The following is a 25,106-nucleotide window of genomic DNA, read 5'->3' as shown; positions in this document are numbered from 1 at the left end:
TGTTTGTAAAGGTATTTATTTACCGGAGTGTACAGACCAGTTGTATAATCATCAATTTTTTTTTTTCTTAGAAAGCATGTTTTTTTTCTCATAAGAAAGTTAGGCTGTTGAAAAGTCCAAATGCAGCAGAGCAGCCGGTTTCCTCTGTATGCGTACATGTCCATCAATCCCAATTCAAATCCAACTCAAATTGACAGCGTCTGTGTGAGGAGGTTCTGCTTGTGTACCAAAGAAAAAAAGATGGCAGAGATGACACACTTGATGCTTGATCACAGGGAGCCACCTGATGGCCGCTGAGTGAAAGAACCAACTGAAAGCAACAGCAGAGCCTCCATTTCCAGCAGTGAAGTACATTTGTTTTATGGCTTAACAAAGACAAAAACACACACAAAAACAATCTTTTTTTTTCTTCCAATTCCTGTGCGTAAAAATTAAAACATCTCACAAATACTTCTATCTATATAAACACTTAGAGGAATACACAATAGAAACCACTGATGCCCTGCAAAAAACCTCCAATCTCCAGTTGTAGCCCATAAACTGATTAAATATACTGGGAATAACCAACAAGTGATGGCATTTACATTGGAAACAACGTCATTTTCTTTTTTTTTTTTTGTGGGAAATTAAATGTCTCTGCAGCACACAGAAAACACTTTGCTTGTGTAAACACAGGCAAAAGCAGGAGTTTGGAACACACAACACAAAGATTCATTCTGTTATTCAAGTCTCCCGAAGACCAAAAGCAGATCAAACAGAACTTCCCATTACACTTTACCTTTTTATTAACCAGTACAGATGTTTCTAAGCTGCAGAGATGGTACCAAAAAAAATACATCGAACGATGACTGTCTTGTGATTTTGAGCTCAATAGAAAGAGAATAACCATTTTTATTGTCTTTACATGCATTAACCCGTATTTACTGGACTTCTCTGGAAGTCTAATTGAGGTGCAGCTCTGTCTCGTTTCTTCTTCTAACATATATGAAAATTAAATCTCAAAATGACGAATCTGTACTGTGCGGCGCCGTTTGTATTCAAAGGCCGCAGAATGAACAGTGTACATCTACATTTAAACTTAGGAGGCGACACGTGAATAAGAAATTAAAAGCGATATAAGAAACATACAAACATGATGCAAAAACAACTTCCAGACCTTTAGATGTCTTCTTTTCTTCATCTCTTTATATCTAACAAATCACCAGTAAACACATTCCCCTCCTTGCACAACAAAACCAAACAAAAGAACAGGGCAGGGGAGCAGGACGTGTTCCATACTTTAGCTCGTCTCAAGCTTCGCCATTTCCTGCACGTAGATGCCGATGCTCTCGCTGTCAAACAGCACAAAGTAAACCGTCTTGATGGTGGAAGACATGGTGGCCACAAAGTAGCTGGAGATGGCCTTAAGGATCAGCTGGGCCGCCGTCTGCTTCGGGAAGCCATTCCTGTCAAGACGGTTCGTATACATGACCAAAAATACTGACAGATGGAGGGAATTATACCGATCATCTGATTACAGTCTCCTAGGAAACCGTGGCTCCTGGAGCAAAGACATCACCCACATGATGCAAACATGATAACCCTGAGCGGTGGCAGCTGTCCACCAGCAGGTCCGACGAGCCAATAAAACCTGAATGGAATTACCTGATAAACACTCCAAACGGCTCAAGGTACTGACCCAGACTCCAGACCCTCAGAGAACACGCCTGATCTAAAGGATTAGCGGCTTTAGATCAGGTCTACAAGGCATGAAAACATGAATAACAGGACACCTTCTGGAGTCTGGTGGCTGTGTCCTGATAGTTCTGCTCTGCAGGTAACAAGATGGAAAAAAGAAAAATCTATTGCAGCGTTCAAAAACAAAAACATTAATTCAGTATGTTAGAACAGGGATCCTCAATCCAGGTCATCGAGGACCGGGACCAGTGTCCTGCAGGTTTTCCATGTGTCCCCGCTGCAACCCGTCTGATCCAAATCTATGTGTTTTTAGCAGACATGTCTAGAGGCTGGTCTGAGTCTGGTGTGTTCCAGCAGGAAGATGTGGAAAACCAGCAGGACGCTGGGTTGGTGATCTCTCTGTTAGAATGCAAAGATTTGCCCATAAAAATATCCTTCGCCAAGACTGTCGATCAATTCACGCTCACACAGACGTGATCGTCAATAAACTGGACAAACTGACCCAAAACAAGCCTGCTGTAATTCTGGGAAACTAATACGGATTAACCGCTGTTGTTTTTCTCTGTTCTTGTTCCGGTTGAGTCGTACAGAGCTCTACGTTCAAGTTCCTGCAACTTCTTAACAAGGAAGAAACAACATGTGAGGAAGCTAATCTGTTATCTGTAAATGGTGACTAGCTAAAAATGTTGCTGGTTCTTCTTAAAAAACAAACCTCTTTCAGCTCACATCTGCTCACAAAGTAAACAAAGAATAAAGTAAAATTAAGCTCACGTCTATGAACCTGCATTTTTCCACCAAACTAAAACTAAGTGGTGATTCGACGGCACAGTTGTGACCTGTCATTCAGATAAAATCAACTGCATTTCCGTCCACTGTCGTGTTTGTATGAATGTGTTTCCACCGCTTTTATTCTCCTACCTTCCACTGCCAATAGAGGGGAAGGCCACAGACTTGAGTTTCTTCTCATCTGCGAGAGCCAGGCAGTTCTTCACGGTCTTCTCCAGCAGCTCCTCACACTTGTCAGAGCCCCAGCCTGGACTGTTGCAGTGGATGATGTACTTTGCAGGCAGACCGAAACCAGAGGTCAAAACAGCTGGAAGAAGCACAGGAGATGAAGAGCAGTTACGGTAAGATGAGGCTTGCTTTCTACTTTTTGTTCTGGTCTTCCTTTTTTCTTCACTTTTTCTGTTTTTGTTTCTTTTCCTAAGCTGTCTCTTTCCCTCTGGTCCATTCAGTAGAAAAAAAACATTTATAAAATAAAGAATAAAACTTAGAAACAAAGGGAGGGCTCATATCCAAAAGGATCTTATTGGAAGAGTACATTTGTTCAGTACAACACGGCAGCCAGAGCATCATTCTGTTCATGATGCTGGACAGGACAGGTTAAGGGAAAGAAAAAGAGGAGAGAAAGTAGAGCTGAGGGAAAACAAGAGAAGAAAGACGTTTCAGATGCCAAAATCTGGAAGCTTTGCTAAATGTTATTTTTATTATATATATTTTTATTGAATTTCCCTTTGGTGATTAATAAAGTATTTTTCATTTCATGTTACAAGCAGCGCAGATATTTTAACAACCACAGAACATAAAACACACAAATGTTGACGGTGAAACATGGAAAATATTGGCTCATCTTGACTTTGATGGCAACATAAGTCTAAAATACTGGGATGGGGACGACACAAAATTGGGACAAAATAAAACTGTTGGATGTTTCAGCCACCCGGTTTAGTTGGAAACAAGTCGGAAACATTGTTGGATATTACCAGAGCACCTGAGTGAGGCAGAAAGATGAGCAAAGCCTCAGCAGTCTGAAAAAATGCTTTTAGAAACTCTGAAACCATTTTGGAATAAAGTTTCTCAATGTAAAAGACTGAAATAATTAATAGTCAGCAAAACATTCAAAGAATCTGGACGGCTCTCTGAACACAGGGGGCATGAACATTCAATTAATACTGGATCCTGAGGGTATAAATCACAAGTTCGATCACAATATGATAATAATTAAACTGATAATCACTCCGCGTGATTATCTGCTTTTACAAATGCATTTCTCTAGATGTGCCACGTCGTGGAGCCCAGGAAGCGTTTGAAAGCGGTGAAAGGCCTTAACGGACCTCAGTGGTTCACCACCTCTGCTCATACACCATCCTCCACAACTCATCTCATCAATAACACATCTGATTTAAATTAAAATCAACCTCGTTCTCTCTGGTGGAGCAGCTGACATACTGTTGGAGTGTCTAAAGAGTAGCGAGACGGAGACGGTGAAATCTCCTGAGATCACCATGAATGCGTTAAAATGCCATGTTTATAGCACAGCAGTGACTGAGCGGATTCTGTCACAGGCTAAATCCGTACCTGTAGAAGGAATAGTACAAAGTACAGTTGTGCTCATATGTATTCATCCCCTTTCATTAAAGAAAAGGCTGAATTTACAACAGTCACTCAAATAACAGGAGACCTCAAAAAAGAACAATAACTAAAAATTTGCAAAAGTATAATTTTGTAATTTAAGACACTGTTTTTTCATTTAAATGAGTTGAAGAAAGAAAAAACAAACAAACAAACAAACAAATTGGACCTGGATAAATTAGAGCACTTTTCTGTTGAACAGTGGGACAAAATACCTGTCAACAGGTGCAGAAGTCTGACTGAGAGGAACAGAAAACACCTGACTGGAGCGGAAACATTAAAGGATTGTTCAACTAAATATTAGTTTATGACTGATGTAATATGTAATAAATTATCTTATTTGTTTGCTTTTTAAAATAAATATTTTTATTGAACCAGAATTAGAAAATAATGTGATGATTTTCATAAAATCTTTATTCATTATTACTTTAGTCAATTTCAGCTTATTTTACCGGCAGCTGTTTTTTTTTCCTTCTTTAATGAAAGGGTTTGAATAAATATGAGCACAACTGTATGAGAAGAATAACAATACAAACTCCCTGGTAGATAACCTGGACGAAAACGCAAATGCAGATCCTCTCCATTACAGCACCATGTCCACAGTAACTCCATCTGTTGTTTTACATTTTCTGTTCACTTTGATGGAGTTATAAAAGCATTGTAGAGACAAACATATGATACTGCTCTCTCTGAATGCCGTCTGTGTCATTGTTCGCTCCTAAAACTCGCCTATATGACATGCAGGTTTCCCACTTCCACTCATGGCAAAGAGCAACTAAAACTTGAAAATAGTTTTATTCCTGAGCTCAGCTAGATCCTGATGCAAACGTGCTGCCAAAGTCAAGCTAAACAGCGTGTTCAGTGGTCAAAGGAATTAGAATATCGAGTTGGAAATGGTGGACGCCACATCCTCTGGAACAAAGACCTGAGGCATCTTCAGACCGATTTCATTTGTCCCATCATGTAGTTCAGATAAAACCGGCCTCACTTGTTAGAAGTCGCAACCATAAAGTTAAACTGGAGGCCAGAAGTCTTAGATGAGCGTTCATCTTTGTGGAAAATATCTACAGCAAGTCTCCCAAAGTGTTCGCCTGCGAGACCGGATCAGAATCCTTTCTCCAAACAGCTGCAGACTAAACGAGGAAGAACAAGGAAGACGAGGCTTTTTCTGGAGCTTAACATTCAGTTAAATCTTCCAGCAACCCAGCAGCTGTAGAAAGTGGAAGTCAGCCAAAGCCTCCTCTCTGTGGTGTGAGAAAGCATCCGATCGGAGTTATTAGCCCACAGTGATCGTGTGAGTGGACGGCAGTCAGAGCTGAGGACGAGCGGATTTCCAGATGGAGACGCTTCACACAACAGAGCCGGAGCCGCTGCATGGGCGGTCGGAGGATGATGATGATGGAGTTTATGACTGGCTCGAAAGTCTGATGTGCTTTTTGGTTTGAGTGGGTCCAACGGTGTGTGTGGTGTTTGTTTACTGCCAACCAGCTGTCAATCACACAATGTGGACAGAACAGCGGTCCAGTGACATTTACATGGATTTTCTGCTGTTTTATGTCAGTTTCATCTGCTCATATTCATGGCTCACTTCTTTTTTTTTTTTACCCTCAATGTTAAATATAAAGCAAAAATATTTCTGTTCAGACAAAACGGAATCATTTATGAAAAAACACAACAAAGTGTTTTTGTAAGAAGACAAGAGAGTTATTCCATCCAAGATGCCGATTTATTTTTCACATCTGGTTAAAATTCAAATTAAATAGTTTAATTTAAGAAAGAAAAAGGAATTTCCTAAAAACAGATAGCGACTGCTGTAATAAACATAACTTAAATAAAGTGCAATAAGCATTTCACCTGTATGTAGACAGATAACATTAGATTACATGCAAATATAATTCAAACTAAACACGTGTTTTATTTATTTTTCTTTTCAATTATTTACTCAAGTAATCCTTAAACATAATATGCACGTGGAACATTTTAGGATTTATCTAATCTTGAATCTCCATCAAACGTATTAAGTATATTTCATCTGCGCCTTGGAGCATCCCGTTTTCTCCACAGTCTTTAGGATGTTGCTGTAACATCACCACAGCTGTCCTGTGCCTAAATCAATTCTTTTGGCATAATAACAGGTATTAATAAAAAGACACCTGATGACATTAGTTCAGGCTATGAGGACCGCAGAAATGTCCACAAACCCCCTGAGATGACTGGCACAGGTCTGAGGAAGAATACTGAAAGCACAATAACCACTAACAGAGCCGCCTTCTGGCTGCCAGGCAGTGTGCTCATGGATAAAGGGCCTCAGGCACAGAGGTAACCAGCAAGCTAATGGTCACTTTAAAATGAGATCCAGAACTGGAGATGGGAGAAGCTTATAGCAGAACACCCATCAGAGGAGGAATCGTGGCTTTTTGGGAGATTAGTCTGACAGACGTCTTTGCCCAGTAAGGAGGTCCATGACAGCCTACTGGGAGCTTGCCAAAAACCACTTGACTTAAATCCCTGCATAGATCAAATAAAGTCTGAACTATTTGGCCATAATTTTCTGCATGATGTATAGGGGGGGGGGGGGGGGGGACCAGACTCAGAGTAACACCTTCCTACCACCATCCCTTCAAACACGCCACAATGAGAATGTTTTAGTTTATTAGTTTACTAGTCAGGGACCATATGTAAAAACTTTATTAGAAGATGAACCTGATTTAGCCTGAGCTAGTTTCCATCTACAGTTCCTGATGATAAACAAATCTATCCCAAATTGAAGCTTTTTCTGATATGGTTTCAGATCTCAGACAGCTTGATTTCAGAAAGGAAACATCTGAGATACAACACTAAGAAAAAACAATGCTGTCATTTGGAAATCTGGAGACAGACAGACCAGAACCTGGATCTGAACTCAGCAGAACATCTCTGGAAAAAACAGGAAAACAGCCGAGAGCTGAGTTTCCCCATCTAACTGTAGTGGAGCTGAAATAAGATGGTTTCCAGTTCTGCCCAATGTGCTTAAACTAAGTACTACACGAGAGGTGTGAATTCATGCATAAGAGGGAAATATTGATCAAATGAACAAAACAAACTCTTAACTAGTTTTTGCTTTGCCATTTTGAAGAAAACTGTGTTGGAAAAAAGGTAAAATGTGATCAACAGGTGATCAATTTAACACACTCTGCAAAACTCAAGATGATTGTTCTGAGACTTCTGCACCGACCCAGACCTCCTGTACCCCTAACAGGCTCAGCCGGCTGGATGTTCAGTCACCTGGTAACAGATTTATGAGCCCAACATGGAGACTAGGATTGGGAGGCTGAACTTATTTAGCTGAAGATGGTGAATGAATTAAAAAGTAAGTGCTAGAGATGGATAATGGCACAGAAACATTAGTACAAAGAGGGAATAGAAATAAATCAAAGATAAAATAAAGCATATGTGTCAGTCAACCCGACAATCTGAACACTGGCCCCTCATTTTAGAAGAAAGTTGCCAAAAACAAGTAGAAACTGCCAAACTAAATGTTTTTGAGTTTTATGGAAAAAAATATATATATTCCTCGATTTAATACATGTATAAGCTAATGACCGAAGCAGCGTTTTGAGATATTTTACCCTAATAAGAAGTAAAACTTAGTTTAGTTTGTGTGAGAAGAAAATATTGACAGCGTGTGCCAGCATCACTGTTAGAGGAGCTGCGTGTGGATCAGTATTTAACTCCTTCAACTGAGACTGGAATATAGAAAGTCACTGCTGCCCAGGGTGTGAAAGCAAGTGTAAATAACAATGGAAGAAAAAACAAACAACAGAAGAGAAAATGGGCGGATGACAGAAAAGGAGAAGGATAAAGCCTAATGCAGAAAACTAATCTTTAAGTTCAGAGTTAAAGTCTGTGTCAGACAGACAAATATATTTGCTAGAAATTGTAAAATTCACCACTTGAAGCCTTTTTAAGGTGCTTTCACTGAGCATGTAGGCGATGTGGTCTGCTTCCAGACAGGAAGCATTTATGTTGATGTAACTGTGAATGTATGTTAATCAGAAGTCATTACAAAGTCAAGCATGCTATCCAAGAGTTCTGTGAACTCTGTAGTAAAAATAATTCAACTAGGGCACGGCACTGACCACATTTCTAGATCTAGATCGATAGATATATATGTATATTTGAGGTGGGGAATCAAATCGGAAAAAAAATCTGATATCAGGATTTATTGCATCACAATTTTAAAATCAATATTTTAGTTAAAAAACATCTATTTTTTATTCCAAATAAATAAAAATGATCTATTATAAAATCTATTATATCACACTACATGATAAAGACGCTTGTTCTGTGATCTGACAACCCATAATTCACGACAGTGAATGTTTGTCTCATATCTGTCTGTCAGGTAGCCTGATCCTGGGATTATATGTGATTGATGCGACAATGTGGAAACATGACGTGACTCAATTTCATGGCAGCCTAATAATAAGATCATGTTGTTTAGTCTTTATAATAAAAGTAAAAAACCTGCTCTGGAGGAAAAGAGACTTTAGATTAGTTCTGTTGTAATCTGGTGCAATGAAATATTTGAATCTAAAAAGCGGGGTAGGCGGTTTCAACATTTAATGTGTTTATACTCCTTATAATTAAGTATGAGGTCCCAGTTATTTATGAAATGGAAATTTTTATTTTGGAAACAAGTGTGTAAAAACAGACTCAAGAAAAAAAAAAAAAAAAGGTAGCAACCATCAGGATTGAACCTCTGCTGCTTCGCAAAGCAAACAAATTCCCAAGCGGCACTGATGCAAAGTATCTGAGCCACAGCAGTTTTCCAGCAATCCTACAGCCAGGCACAAACCTGTGCTTGGGATTTAATCGTTTAGATTTCTAGAAAACGACACAAAGATTCACTTAAAAATAAAGATTCCTGAAATACAAGATCGAATTTTGAAGTTTTGGATGTTACATGTTGGTGTTACACGTTGAATAAATAAAGTTAAGTTTGACCGAAATAATAAATCACCAGACCTTGTCGGGAAGAAACAATAAGTAAAATGGAAGAAAGTCGCTCTGCTATTCATAAACCTCGACTTTGTGGACTTACCGCCAGCCACCTCCAAAGGGCCGTTTTTCTTCTTCAGCTCTTGCAGAGCTTCAGCGAACTCCTTTCCTCCCTTTTTTTCCAGAGCAGAGCCTGCAAGAGGACAGCAGATGGTGGTGAATCCATCCTCACTCAGTCAGTCAGTCAGTCAGTCAGACAGACGGACAGACAGAAAGCAGAAAGGAAGCAGCTGCTTGGTGGTCATGCAAACAAGCGAGCAGGGAGACATGGAGATGTTTGGACACAGAAAATGCTGTCAATCATTTCACACGGCCTCTCGCTGAATCTCTGAGCGCTCTCATTACGCTTACCAAGGTCCTGCCATCGTATTAATGAGACTTACTTAAAAGTCACACAAATAAAGTGCCAAAATCCTAATGAGCCATTTTCCAAATGACTCATCCTGAGTCAGTAACGTAGTTTACTGAAAGCTCCGTCCTTAATTACTTCCCTCTGTTCTCCCATACTGACTGACATGCAGGGGAGGGAGGCTACTCCTTCTAGGAGCTACAAACAACTATGCAAAAGACTTTTTAAAGTTGTATTTAGTCCAGGTTGTGCAAACTGAACTGGGGGACAAGAGCAGGATGCATCTAGATGTGACTAGACCAGTGTTTTTCAACCTTTTTTGAGCCAAGGTTTTTTTTCCATTGAAAAAAAATTACAAGGCACACCACAAACAATTTTCTAAAGCTTATATTATTCATTTAAAATCCATCTATTCAAAGTGTCTTGAAATAGATTAGATAAACAAGTAAAAGGAATTTTTATTATCTTTCACCTGGGCTGGTGCCTGTTGAATGAACACAGAGCTGCTTTTCAGACCAATCAGGTGAAATTGGGTCATTTCTCAGGGCACACCTGATGATCTCCACGGCTCACTGGTGTGCCACAGCACAGTGGTTGAAAAACACTGGACTAGACCACATGGAAAGCAAATTCAAATAATTTCCTTTTTCTTAATTTGATCAGGAAAAGTCATTTCACATCAATTGCTCCATTTCAGATTTCCTCAGAGTTTTAGAGAGGAGCCATAAAGGAAACCAGAGAGGACTGAAGCCATGTAACGTCACCAGAAGCAGAGAAATTAATGCTCTGACTGCTATATAATTAAAAACAGGCAGAGGAGACAAACAGCAGGGTTAGTGTCCGCACCACTGAAAGGAAATAAGCCAAAACAGCTCTTTAGATAATAATAAAAAGAAAAAAAAGAGTTCATTCAAGCAAGCAAATAAAGCCAGTAGTCTTTGTAGTTTGACAGCTTATTTATATCATCATGAGAGGAGCTTTCATCTACAGTTACACAAAATAAAATCAGCTGACTCTCTTCCTTTCTACACAGCTGAACTGACAGCGTGGTCCAGAGGTCACAGGTCACAGGAAATGATCCACGTCTCAGATTGCCCATGTTACAGTCATATGAAACAAACCAACAACAAGCAGCAGCAGCAGCAGCAGCAGTCGCACAACGCTTACACAAGCAAAGCACATTCTGCTGTTGTGTACTAGACCGCTCTGTCTGTCTGGATGGAATTTCTCTACATTACTAATTCAGCACTGATGGCAACATACACACACCAGCGTATTCAGCTGGGATAGCTGCACAGGTGAAGAGCAGAGCACAACAGCAACATAAAACAACTTCATCTCATTTCGCAGGCCTTTAGGCTGTGCCTGCCTGAAAATAAGCTGGCAAAGGCTCCAAACTGAGAAAACTGTGTTTGTTATTGATAAAGGGTGGGGGTACTACTCAGTACAACAGTTCCTACAACTATACAACTCAAAGAGCTGAGGTGAGACATGGCAACGCAACAGAAAATGCCTCAAAGGCTAGAAATGAATTTGTTAATGTATTAACTCTGCTTCCTTATTTACTCCATATAAATGTTTGGGTTTTTTTTAATGTAGCAGCTGCTCCTTACAGCACTTAACTCGTTATAGGGAGAAGAGTCATATCTGTACACGGCACGCCTCTGCCTTTTGCAATGCAACACACAAACTGTGATCACAAAACACTTAACTGTACACTTTTGAACACTGTTGAAAACTGTAATTTCCAGGTATTTTAAATGCCTGATAGAGGGCTACACATGACTCATAAATAAATTTAGTTCTTCATTACTTACAAACATCTAAAAATAATTCCTCTATATGTCGGACCTGCCTTTGTTTGTAAACATTCTTTGCAAGGAGACCCATTTGTGTGCTTATATCTGCAATAGCAGCAGTTAAAATATTCTTAGCGATAACATTAATAATGGTCAAACGTAAAGCTTATTCAGCAACATCAACTGGATGCATTTAGGTTCTGTGGGAAAGTGCAGTGTTTGTTTTGCTGTACTGTAACTGCCTGGCCTTGTTCCCTCAGCTTAGAATCCATCTCATTTACAGAGAATTATAGGGAAAAACATCATTAAAGGCATGCTGCTCTCTGCGTAATTTAAATCCAAAGAGGCATGCTGCATAAGTTACCATGGTGATCTTGACAGTTTAAAAGGATGGTACTTTTGACAAAAAGTATGAAGTCAAATTCCAAAAACATATAGTTTTGCTGCATAGCATACCTTGTGTAATGCTTATTACGTGTGATAACTTTGTACATATATTCAAATTTTTACAAAACAATCATACAATCATGTGTAAACGGGCAATAAGGTGGGTGACTGTCTTATATACAAACCGATGTATGCTGAAAAAAGTCTCCTTACAGCGCTGGCTAACAGCAACTGCTTAGAGCCTCTGCAAGCTATAATGTACAGTATGACATTAAAGGGGTCCTATTATGGTATTTGGAGTTTTCTGAGCTTTCTACAGTGTTACAGTGTTGAATCCTCATCAGACATGTGAACGGCACTGTTTTTTTTAATCACCTAAACGCATGTTTGAGTTTGAGTTTGAGTTCCAGCACTCTCTCCGTTCGGTTTCCATGGCGACGAAAAACGCGTCATTTTAGAGAGTTTTTTCTACTTGGAAATCCTTGTGACGTCCCGGGGGATAAGGTTCGGTGATTGGTTACCTTCTACTGGTTAACAAGGGCATGTACAAATACATCAGGCTGGTGGAAAACGTCGGATAAAGTTATTTCCAACGATGGCTGGTGAGTTTACCAAAGAGAGACATCCTGCTGCATTCGTTGCTGTGGGTTGCTGTTTTCCACTTCGTTTTCAGGCTCTGATTCAGGTTCCAACATGTAGGGCTGTATGCTATGTGTTGACGTTGTATTTTTTTTTTTTTTTTTTTTTTTATTGAGTTCATTTTAACCTAATCCTTCTGTTTATGAGATGTTACAATGACAGCGAAAGCAGGTGAGGTGCGCACTCCCGATGTAGCGCGGTGGCGGGGCTTAATGTGGAAGAGTCTCAATCCACTCGTTTTGCCCACAGGCTGATCTGACAGCCTACGGAGAGGGTCGGTCTGAAGTAAATAAAGTGATTTGAGGCAATAACTCGATCAATCCCAGCCCTTCTGGTCTCAGAAATAAAAATAAATTAGCTTGAAATGCACATAATAGTTCCACTTTAAGAAAAGTGTGTTTTCATGACTACTAGAACCAACAAAGAAGCATAAATTTATTTTCTTTAGTTGAGCAGATTAAATAGGGAGAAATTTTAATTTTAGGTTTTATTATCCGGTTATGTTATGATGGCAATCTTGAACACTGATGCTGTAAAAGCAGCAGGTTTGTTATGTGCGCAGATCATGCTAAAATAGTCCCTTTTAGAGTGCATTGTACTCCTTTCTATAAAGCCCTTTTGTGGTTTCTGTTACAGCAAAGCCAAAAGCAAAAAGCCTCAGGTTGCATTTCATGAAGCATTCAGAACATTGCTTTCACTTCCAAGCTGTAAAAAGTGCACGTTTGTGTCAAATAATGGTCCTACGTTTCATGCTGTGTTGGGAAACTTCATGTTTAACATATCTGTGTTTATAACCAACACTAAGTAACTTTAAATGTTCTTCCTGCTTTAAGAAGCATAAAAACAAGTGGTCACTATAATCATACTAATAAAATGCAACTTTTTATTACTGACACATACCAATGTGTCTGAAACAAAGATAAATATCCAAACAGCTCCCAGAAAACATTCAGCAGCGTTTGGCTACCAATTTACGTTGCCAAAGTTCTCCTCAGGCTCATTGCATGGATCATAAAACAGCTCCTGCGTGTAAATGTGAAGCCTCTGCAAGTTTATTTTCACCTGCAGCACAGTTCTGTATGCCAACATTCAACCAAAATACGTTGAACATTAACAGCAAGAACGATAGATCAAGGTCCGTTAGCATTAAGGCTGGGACATGAGCGTCCTACAACAGCAAATAAGTAAATGAGAGAAAAAAAATACTGTGCTGCTGCTGATGTTTGTCCACAGACTGCAGCACTGACCATCTGGACATGCAGAAGGAGAGCAGACAGGCAGCTGTGGGCTCTGCGGTGTCAGTGGTTCCTTTACCTACTTCACCACCTGTATAGAGGGAGGAGTTGGTTGGGTGAACGACAGCGTCGCTCTCCACGATGGATATGTCGGCTTGGACAACTTGCAACTACAGACGACAACAATAACAAAACAACAGGCAACAAAATGGTGGTAAAAAACACAGTGAGTGATCAGGTGCAATATAATGCAACGAGGAGAGAAAAAAAGACAGAGACAGAGAGGTGAGTGCACTCCTTATTGGCTGAAGACATCACAGGAAACAAGGAGGCAACTGAGGAAACAGAGGATCATGTTACAACATGGAACTGGGAAGCAGGACCACACAGATGGCTGGAATCACCTCAGACACATAATAACTCTAAAAGACCATTTCACATTCCACTTACATAAATACAAGAGTCCGCCTTGCAATTATTAGATGTATTTGTCGATTTAAAAAGCAGAAAATAAGAAACCAGTTTCCAGTCCAGCTGTGTCGTTCTGATTCCCACCTTTAATGGTCACACTCCAGTTGAGCCGCCTCTCAACCAGGCCGCACGCTGCTACTAAGATTAAAGCCTGGATAATCTGGTGCTCTATTTCAGCACAAGTTGCAGGAAATTCCACACTTTAAAGCTTTACAAATCTGCAGCAGCCGATTGAAAGGATGACAACCCGGAATGAGCCTTAACGTGTTTACACAATGGAAAGGGCGAACAGAGTGACGCCTCTGAGGAGCTTTGATAAAATCTTTGAACGTCTTGGCAGCAAGTCTTTTCTTCTTTTAATACCTTTTCATCTTTTTGTCATTGCCTATTTGTGTCTTTTCTGCTCTTTTTTTTTTTTTTTTTTTTTAATCAAAGGTATGAATTACTTCTTTAAAGTGTTTTCTTTGTCAATTCACACTGGAAGCAGTTTAATACCTTAACAGATTTCATCCATATAACTCTTTATTATAAGAAACCAAATAAAGTTTTGTTTTTGTATTCTAAACATTTTTTGCTTTGTTTTTTTTCGATTTTATTAGTTAAAAGTCAATAAGAGCAACAAATTGGGAATAGCTTTGAGCTTTACTGATCATTAGGTGACTTGATTAGGATTTATTTATAATGAATGCAGTTTTTCTAATAGAGACCTTTGACTGTTTCATTTATTTTTCCAAAGAGCATCATTTTTCCTCTCATTTGCTTCAAAACGAGTTTTTGGTTCAGTGTTACCCAAGGATGAAGGTGAAGATGGCCTTGTTGTAGCATCCTCATTACAACAAATATATCTTTTTATGCAAAAATCAAACTCTTTTATATTAGGATGCATTTTGTAATTTGAAAAGAAAAAACAAACATTAAACCCAAGTAAAGACTAATCAGAACTAATCAGGGATGAATAATCCTGAGAGTTTCTCATGCTAGGAATCTGAAGCTTATACATACTCCAACTTAACCACCATCTCCTCCTGTGGGAGTCATGTGACCTAAACGGTGTAGGAATGAGGCCGGCTGTCCACAGTGTGAATGAACAGATCTGAAAAAAATGCTGCTCTACTGCTGAACACTCAAGGATTTTAGATCTCAAAGCCCATAGTGACCAGATATCGAGGATGGGGATGGAGGGGGGCTGGGGAGCTCACCTAGATCATCTTTAAGTTCAAGTTCAGCATTGGTGGGGTTGATGACCCCCTCCACGTCAAAGCCAGCCAAGTTACTGACCTCGCTGTGGATAAGATTGAGCTGTGAAGGAGGAGGAAGGGGATGGGGAAGGCATGCCAAGAAGGTGGTGGAGCAAGGAGGAAAAGGTGAGGAAGCAAAGCCATTAAAACCAGATTCAGTTTGCAGATCAGAGGGATACCTGGAACTTTTGGATCTATAACCAAACTGGAAGCAGATGGATTTTTACCCACATGTTGAGATGTTTAGTGTTTAGAGATGCACACTTGTGAGGAAAGACCATGATGTAAACACTGGACGTGAGATGGAAAAACACTCACACACACACATATTAGATAACACTGCCATAGTGTGAAAAGCTGAGCAACACAGGATCCTTTTGGAAGGCAGAAAGAAACCAGTGTCAATAAAACTTATTGCTAAAATTAAGTCATTTTAAGTGAAATTACAGTGTGATCAAAATCACCAACGCTAAAGCCAAGCAAGCTCATGTTCAGGATTTTGTATTTAGAGTACAACTTGGCAAATGGTAGCAAAATATCAAGGTATCCCTCTGAAATCTAATAATTAACCCTGTTAGCACTTGACTATATTTTTACTAAGGAGCTTTTAAATGCAGTGTCTGATCATTAAGGAGCCGATCATCCGAAAGAGAAGCAGAGATGACAGAAAAGAGTGTGAGGGCGACGCTGAAGACAAGAACAAAATGCTGGAAGAAAGACAGAATATTTCAGGAGATAAAACACGGTGAGCTTTTCTGTTCATGGGTTAATCATTTTCATCAGTGGGAGGTTAGCTGCTGTCGTCTGAGGAGTTATTACCCAACTATTCCAGTAGCTGCTGTAAAACTGGTCAGCTACACCTTTCAGCACCGAGCTATTTTCCTGACATGTGTACAGCGTTGCTGTTACTAAGTCCAGACGAAGCCTGTACAGTCCGCAGTTGCATTACAAAACTACACTTTGTATAAATCTTCATTAATTTACCATTTTTTGTTTCTCCAAATGATACTGTACTCATTATCAAAGCTGGTTTATTCTTCGCCGCAGCTGATGCTTAAAAAAAACATGTAAAGTCGGAGAAGAAGGCAGTTAAAGCACACAGTCTCAATCCTAATTTACTGCCAACTAAATATAGCTAAACCATATTTACTGGGTTGGAGTCATAAAACACTAATAATTCACCAATTTGTAAACATAATTTTCTGCTCAAAACTAATTTATGTCAGAACTAAACAACAAAAGCTTTAATTAAATCTGTCAAGGCAGGAAGTTGTTGACTGTAGGTTTGGGTAATATGTCAAATATCCTCGATGTATCCCGAGGTGTTCTGCATGTTATATATAAACACACAGCAGCCTATACTACATGTCTTCAGAAAACTGTCCTGTTGCCATTTTAGGAGAAACGGAAAAGAAGACATCTAGCTCAAAAAGTTCTGCACGGCTTTTGATGACATTTTTAGAAAATATCAGAAACGGAAAAAGGAGCAAGTGGTTAGATTTTGGTATTGATCCAGATCAGGATTTTTTTTGTTAAAGTCTTCACTTATAGAGCTTCTAACCCAAAGATAATGCCCACAATTACTGGCAAAAAACAAACATTACTACAGCTCTGCGCTCTCTGAGAGCTTCTAGTGTAGACGTTATGTTATACAACTTAACTTCTCGTACGTGTTCTTGTGTAAATAATGATAAAAATTAACATTTACACAGTGCTTTTGAGGAAATTTCTAAATATCAAGATATATATTGTGTGTTGCAATAAAAATATGGCGACATCAGTTAAAGGCAATATCACCCAACCCTACCTGACAGAAATATTTTATGATTTAAGCTCCAAAAGAACATCTATTAAAGCCTAAATATAAACAAATGAAGAAGTCATCTTTAGTTATAATTACATATGTTTATATATTTAACCCTTTTATGCATAGGAGCCCTATAGTGGACACCTATTTACAAGGAGGTATTTTTGTAAATAAATCACTCCAGCGGATGTTAGTTAGTCATTCAATAATTTTCCACTCACTGGAGAATAAATAAATATATGATATAATTGAACATAATGTAATTATGAAAGTTTGCCTTTGTGATAAATAGGGAAAGAAAATGATACAGCTATATTTTATAGAAGATTTACATAATATAATTAAGATTCTATATTTTATAAATATTTTATAGAATACATGAAAATAAATCATAAATCATGATGAATTCTAAACGTCACTAATAAAAAAAAAAAAGTATCATTGCATATGTCTGTAGAGGTAAAAATACTGTATTTAAGACAAATGTTGCATTGTTTTTATTAATTCATACATGAAAGGGATATAAATATAAACGGGAAGTTTCACTTCTTGCACCATTTTCCAGTAATTAACTCCGTTTCACACAGCTATTATAATTACTACTAACTTTTTAATCCATCTCATACTCATGCAAAAAGATACTTTGATAGACTGAGTTGAGACATGATCAATTTACTGCTTTTCAGCTCAATAAAACAATAAAAAGATGTTTTTATGCTTAGTTGGGCAGAAACAGGAGGGGCTTAGAATTTCTATCGCCCCGTGGAAGGAGTCTGGAAATGATGACGGACTGAATAAGATTGATTTTATCTTTTAGATTTAGCTCAGTGATGAAGGGTTCGTGTAGATTAAAGCACTTAGACATAATTCAGCTCTAACCCCCTTTAACTGCTGAAGCTGAACAAAAATATCTTTTTCTGATCAGTTTGAGGAGCAAAAGAAGAAACTGCTCACACACAGAAAGGAAGTTTTAGATGACTCAAAATGAACAAACCTGTTTTTTTTAAGTGGGGAAATATCAAGCAAGACTTCAAAGTCCTGGATTCATTTATGTTGTAGTTCATGTGTTGCCGATTTGTAGAATCCGTACAGATCTTTCCTCAGGTTCAATCCCAATCAATAATGGTTTGATAACCGGCTCAGACCTGTAGGGGATCATTAGATCTGCTAGCTGACAGAAAACTGACCTTCTGGCCCAGGAAGAGGCTCTTGGTGGAGAGCACGGTGAAGCTGTCAGCTGGAGATCCCTCTGTGGTGCTGTCTGCTGATGCTGCCTTGCTCACATCACCCTGTCTCTGTCCAAAACACACAACACACGCTGGCATGTGACACCATTTCTAACCGTAACAATGTTCATCTAGGTGTCCTCCTGTGGGGAGACTGGGCTTCCGCTCCAGTGTTAATTATATCTCCCTTCCTGGTTCATCCCTGTAAACAACACCTCAAACAGACATAAGGCAAACATCAGCTGTGTGTCAAACCAGCCGGTGATACAAGGCGCATTCATGGATATTCATCACTGCAAAACGTACGTGCTCATGTTATAGTTTCTGCTGTGCTCCAGAAGACATTAAAAAGGTACGCATGAAGACAACCAATCAGACACACACACACACAAATAAACACAATCAATGCTGGTTATTCTTTTGTCCACAATAAACCCTCTGATGGTAATCATACCTGTAACACTGCAGTCAAACTGTGTGAAGCCACAGTCATACAGAAATGTCATGTCTCTTAGTAACTAACAATCACAATATATAAAATGAATTGATTATTTTAAATATGGCAAATATCTAAACATGAGAAGATATTTCAGCTCTTGTCTAGCTGTGCAACGGACTGCCAGCTGGCTTCTGTCTGTCAGGCAGGCTTACCCAACCAATTATTGCAAGGCCTTTTTATCATTTATTTATGTAAAGGGATAATGCCCAACGAGGTGTCCATTACCAGAAATTAATGAACAACACGAAGGCGTGAACCGTCCGACGCGAAGCGGCGTCCATTATCACTTTTTAACGGACACCCTGCAACCAATCAGAATCAAGTTTTCACCCACATTATGGTATAATTTAATTTAACTTCATGTTTTTATTCATTAAATTTATTAGGAGTTTCCCAGGGCTGCCTGTTTTAAGCTTTTACTCATGGTGACATGCTAACAGTTTTAAGTTTTGTTCTGGTTCCCCACACTGCTTGTTTAAACATAAAGGAATTTTCATCCAATTGCAGAAAAAAGACCTGTGTGTGTGTGTGTGTGTGTGTGTGTGTGTGTGTGTGTGTGTGTGTGTGTGTGTGTGTGTGTGTGTGTGTGTGTGTGTGTGTGTGTGTGTGTGTGTGTGTGTGTGTGTAAAAGTTTATTTTAATTTGATCATGGCATGCTTATGAACAGATTAACAAGCCGAGCTGTCAGCTAAATCCTCCTGGTGAGCTTACAAAGCTAAAGATTTGAATGACGGGAGCTGAGTAATGACCTCCTGCATTTAACTAAACAAATTACGTGGGGATGTCTCAGGTCAGCTCAACGTTCAAAACATTACTTACCCAAAAATAGGAAGTTTGAAAACACACAATGACCATGTTTCTTGACAGGAATATCTAAAAGCCAGGATTAATCAGGCTCAAACTGTGAAAGAGTGCCTCAATTTTATACCTGCCTTCCTGAGAGTCTTAACCTTTACCCCATCATAAATAACAGATACTGTCAAAACATGACAGCAACCCTGCATGGAGATCAATGTTGCGACCTTACATGTGTTTATTGAAACAATATTGTTGCAAATGAGTCATGAGATCAAAGATAAAGGCTGTTTGATAAACTATTAGTGTGTATGACCCTGTTTAATTTCCCCATGTATTCAGTGTTGGTGGCAGAAATCAGAGTTTAGAGACGTGTTCACACAGAGACATACCTTAGCCTTCCTTCCTGCCTTTTTCCCCCTCAGTTTCTTAGCTGCTGCTTTCTTCACCGTCTTTGGTTTCTTCTCAGGGGCAGGCGAGACCGGCGTCTCCAGTTTGCCCTTAGCTCCTCTCTTCTTGGCCAGCAGCTCCGGGTGGATGTTGGGCAGGACTCCACCTGCTGCAATGGTCACACCTTTGAGCAACTGACAGGAAGATAAAAAGCAAGATTAGAGTATTTTTCTCTCAATTCATGAACTTTGTTTATGCGTATTGAGAATTATGTGTGCAGCCACTGACCTGGTTTAACTCTTCATCATTAGCAATGGCCAGTAGGATGTGTCTTGGTGTTACGCGACCCTTTTTATTGTCTCTGGCTGCATTACCTGCCAACTCCAGGATTTCAGCTACGTAAATATTAAACATAATAAAAAATAAAGGGATTTATTAGTATAGAACACAAATACTTAAAGGGATCAGTTTGTATCTGTAAACAAGCTCTCAAACAGACTTCAGGCCAAGCATATAGCAGGAAAGTAAGCGATCTCTGAACTGTAAAATCTTTAAATAAACTCCTTTCTTCTGCCATTCCACAGGATTTATCCAATTGTGTGAATTATTCACTGAACTATTGTAAAAAAAAAGGATGATCTGGGCTGAGTAAAAGTACAACAAAATAAGTTCAAGACATTCAAGACCATCGTACATGTAAGTAAAACCAAATTTGCTGAAAAACAAAAAAAGACGTCTTCACATGACCTGACGGATGATTTTGTCAGATGATGCTTGATGGTTAGAAAACAAAATCAGGATTAATTCAAGAAAAACTTCAGTCTGGAAATTCTAATATACACCCATGAGTTCACAAAGTTTTACTGAGCTGCTTTTTAGGAACGATTTCCCACACTTTCAGTCTCACTACACAATACACAGAGAAATGTGTTAATGAGAGCAGCTTCACTGGGAATTCAGCTTTTCGAAGCCTTAAAACAGCGCAATAATCACCAGTGCCTCTCAGCATTATCACTTATAACATCAAAACCTTCTCAGGGATGTTACTGTGCAACTGTGGGGTAAATTGTGATCAATGGCTTTCTCTTTATGCAACCTACAAAAGTTTTCTTGGCATTCATATCCCATCCAGAACGTTTACAATCCAGCCACAAAATGTAATGTTCATTGTCAGACTCAACATGGTAAATCCTCAATGATTGATCCATGAAAACACCATTATTTATCACATATCATTGTGTCTTTTCTTTTGTTCTTGTTTGGGTTAGCGTTCCTGATGGTGTATCCATTTTTATATATTTAGTTTACATCATTTTAAACATTACAATCTGACCACTGAAGCTGTCCTGAAAATGATTATGTAAATGATCTGTATGTTAACTGTGCTTAAAAAAGGTTGAGGATCTGCTTTTATTTTCACAATAAAGTACAAACAAACAAAAAAAAAAAATTTTGTTTGTTTGTACAAACAAACAAAATGTACCAAAAATTGCCAATAAAAAAAAAAATAAAAAAAAAGCTTAGCGTATATGTATAATCTTCTTCTACTGCTTTTGCTTTGAAGATGCAAGCTATTTAGGTCTGGTTGAGCGTTCACATGCAGGACTGGTTTAACCAGCGTTTTCTGCAGCTGTTAGTCCTGTTTGGAGTCTTTCCATTTGGTCTGCTTTTGGTCAGACTAACATGTTTCTTATAATACATACTACACATAACAGAGTGAACTATTTGTCCACGCTGTACCACACAGGGTGGTGGACCCCTCCCCCAGCTTTACCTTTGGTATGCTCTTTTTATTTATCTGCTTAAATTAACATTTATTAAAACCAACAGCTGACATTTTGTGTTTGTAAAATTCCAGTTAAATTGTGTGATATGCAAAACACCTCTACCTATAGATATATTTTTGGCTTGTATATATAAACCAAACTAATAATTAAAAAAGGAAATAAAAAAGGCATGATTTTCAGCTTTTTCATGCCTAAAAATGTCCAAACTGTCCAAGGGACAAGAAACTGTTCCCAGTATACAAATATAGCTATCCTGCACGTAAATCTCAACCTCACCAGTCAGGTACTCAAGGACAGCCGCCAGGTAGACTGGTGCTCCCACGCCGATGCGATATTTGGGCAATCCCCTCTTGATGTAACGCAGCATGCGCCCCACGGGGAAGATGACCCCGGCCTTGGTGGACCGGGACGTCTTGGTTGATTTCTTCTTTCCTCCTCGGCTGGACATGGTGCTGAGACTGCTACCACCGTCAGGCTCTGCAGGAAAAGTATCAGCCACAGTGCACTGACGCATTAGATTATCAATATCCATCTTAATCAATAAAAAAAGCTGAAAAAAAGCTGAAATGAATCAGGAGTGTTGATGTTGCTGTCTTTTCCTGCTTTGAATTCTTTAATAAAAAATAAAAAATAAAAAAATAAATAAAAAAACGGAAAATGGATTAAATAAGGCTTTTAATAACTGCCTTAAAAATTAGGAGCTTTATGAAGTGTATTTTTTTATGAACAAAACCAAGGTGACTGGGGGGCATGACATTCACCATAATGCCTTATGACTCCTATTAATGTGTGGTTGGTAATTACTGAAGACCTACATTCGGCTTTTAGTTAATATCACACTGCTGAAGAGCAGGCTAAATGTCACACTGTGCAGGAAGATGTCGATTATCATAAGATCCCTTCTGCAAGCAAATGTTTTATTCATGGCAGATGCCATCATCATCACCATCCTTCCACTCGCGGAAGGGTCAATTATTAAATATGCATTGTCGTAAGCGTTTTGGTTTTATATTGGTGGTTAATTTCTAATGGAAACTTTTATATTCCAAGTCAACCCTATAAATCATTTCATGACACAAACATGACTGTATGTGCCATTAGCTGTCTGTCAATGGTAATCAATTAGCCCCAGCACAGGCCAGGCTTTCCCCCCCATCATCATCATCCTGCACAAATGCAAACACTTGGCACGGTGCAGTAAATAAAACATCACCCTGACAGTTACAACGTTATAAACCTACAAACAACAAACACGTTCAGGCTGCTTGGAGGCATTTGCGGTATTTTTCCCTCACTCGGTCCAGGTGTAGGTGGGTTTAATCCCCACAGTGGGCATTTCTCCCAGCTGCCCACTGATTTCCGAATGTCAACAGCCATCCGGATGTCTCGTGCGGGTACATTTGTTTTCTGCACGGCGCGAGCGACTCAATTTTCCGCTAAAATACAGCTGTCAGACGGAGACAGCGCGGTTTTCTGGTTTAGGTCAACGTCGTTTCCATGAAACAACCCCGGCAAAGCGGCTGGCAGCTGCCCGCTCCTCCTTCCCTCCCCTTCCTGCCTGTCAGCTCCAGCAACACGGTCTCCGCTGTCGGCCTCCATGCCAGAAAAGCACGAAATGGCAACGTTAACGGCTGACTTTAGCGCGCGGGTCTCTGCTCGAGCGATGCATGGCGTAAGCGACAGACGTGAAACGGAGGTGTAGAAAGCTGGAGGATTACTTACAAAAAAAAATATGAGCACAGCGGAAAAAAATCTCTCCCGTTCTCCAGTAACAAGCCTGGGCAGTGTCCCCGACTCCCACAATCCACAGCGACTTGAAATATCGGAGCGAGCCAGCGCGCTGCCCGCGGAGCGCGAGCGCTGAGAGCAGAGAGCAAAGCTGCTGAATGTCAATCTGCCACTGAGATGATCTTTAACCATTTACACATTCACTTCTTTTTTTTTTCACAAAAAATGAAAATATAATTTTTAAAAAAAATTTAAAAAAGAGCTGAATCTCAGCCTTCCCGATCGGTGCCAATTCTCCAATTTAAAATCCATCCAATGATCTATTGACCGGTGAGCAGGGCCGGATTAAAAGTGCACAGGTCCCTGGGCCCAAAGTGTTCCATGGGCCCCCTTCCCCACCGCAGCATTATGAAAATTGTGAATAATACACTGTGAAACAACATTTCTCAGCCAATGGTACTCATTGCAATACCCTACACTCTGTTGTGTAACTGTCTTGCTTTTATGTACATTTTGTTTCATGTCCAAACTGCTGGTGTTTGCCCTACGTGGGTACCACATGGGTCCCAATTGGGCAATGGCCCCTGGGCCTGTGCCCATAATGCCCATTGGATAATCCGGCCTTGCCGGTGAGTCATATCCATGCACATCAGAGCCATGTTGATTCACTATAGCCTATATATATATATATATATATATATATATATATATATATATATATATATATATATATATATATATGTGTGTGTGTATATAAAATTTCCGAGAGAGGCTATATATATATTTACACTAGCAGGGCCGGATTAAAAGGGCACAGGCCCCTGAGCCCAGAGTATTCTAGGGGCCCCCTTCCCCACCGCATCATTGTAAAAATTGGGAATGATACACTGTGAAATGACATTTCTAACACCTTTCAGTCACTGGTACCAAGTACAATACATTAGACACTGTGGTGTAACTATATGGCTTGTATGTACATTTTGTTTCATGTCCAAACTGCTGTTATATGCCATACGTGGGCCCCAAGTTGGCATGGGCCCCTGAGCCTGTGCCCATAATGCCCATTGGATAATCCGGCCTTGTATACTAGGCCTCAAAGTTGATAAATTTAGAGTTTAGACCAGGGGTGGGACACTCCTGTCCTGCAAGTGTTAGGAGTTTCCCTACTGCAACACACCTGACTCAAAGCAATGGCCATTCAGCAGAGTAGTGCAAAGTTTGATGTCAGGTGTGTTGCAGAAGGGAAACTTAAAACACTTGCAGGACTACAGTTCTCCAGAATCGAAGTTACCCACCCTCAGTTTAGACCAGGAGTTTCCAACTTTGATCCCTGAGAGCTACTATCCTGCAGGTTTCAGTGTTTCCCTGGTACAACCCACATAATTCGAATGAAAAGGTTCTCCAACAAATTGTGGTCATCTTCTGCACCTGCCTGTTAATGAGCCAATGATTTGTGTCAGGTGTGTCACAGAGGGGAAACACTGAAAACTCGCTGGATGGTTCTCGAGGACTAGAGTTGAACACCTCTGGGTTAGACTGAGCACTAACTAGCATCATAAGTTGACTTCTGCTTATCAAAAGACAGGTCTCTTGAGGCCATGAATTGGATTAATTGTTTTACAAAAAA

General features: G+C 39.5%; 1 protein-coding gene across 1 annotated transcript; it reads right to left on the bottom strand.

The window, feature by feature from the left end:
* macroh2a1 (macroH2A.1 histone) lies at positions 1 to 23,554 on the bottom strand. The gene is made up of 9 exons (XM_079247530.1): positions 23,474 to 23,554; positions 22,028 to 22,228; positions 20,253 to 20,359; positions 19,967 to 20,158; positions 18,242 to 18,349; positions 13,618 to 13,708; positions 9,173 to 9,262; positions 2,596 to 2,770; positions 1 to 1,445 (listed from the first exon to the last, which is right to left on the bottom strand). The coding sequence occupies exons 2-9, from the start codon at positions 22,197 to 22,199 to the stop codon at positions 1,280 to 1,282; spliced, it is 1,101 nt and encodes a 366-aa protein (XP_079103656.1). The 5' UTR covers positions 22,200 to 22,228; positions 23,474 to 23,554; the 3' UTR covers positions 1 to 1,279.
* Positions 23,555 to 25,106: the final 1,552 nt, after the last annotated feature.

This window comes from Telmatherina bonti (assembly GCF_933228915.1).
Source record: "Telmatherina bonti genome assembly, chromosome: 10".
Taxonomy (NCBI): Eukaryota; Metazoa; Chordata; class Actinopteri; order Atheriniformes; family Telmatherinidae; genus Telmatherina; species Telmatherina bonti.
The sequence above is the reverse complement of the archived record's forward strand: the minus strand, read 5'-3'. Positions and strand labels throughout refer to the sequence as shown.

What these genes read in the sequence shown, in the direction of transcription:
- macroh2a1 (XM_079247530.1), bottom strand. Translation starts at nt 22,199, where the DNA reads ATGTCCAGCCGAGGAGGAAAGAAGAAATCAACCAAGACGTCCCGGTCC. An exon ending in ATGATGAAGAGTTAAACCAG is followed by an intron (nt 20,159 to 20,252) that starts GTCAGTGGCTGC and finishes TCTTCCTGTCAG; the next exon opens with TTGCTCAAAGGTGTGACCAT. An exon ending in AGGCAGGAAGGAAGGCTAAG is followed by an intron (nt 18,350 to 19,966) that starts GTATGTCTCTGT and finishes TGTTTTGGACAG; the next exon opens with AGACAGGGTGATGTGAGCAA.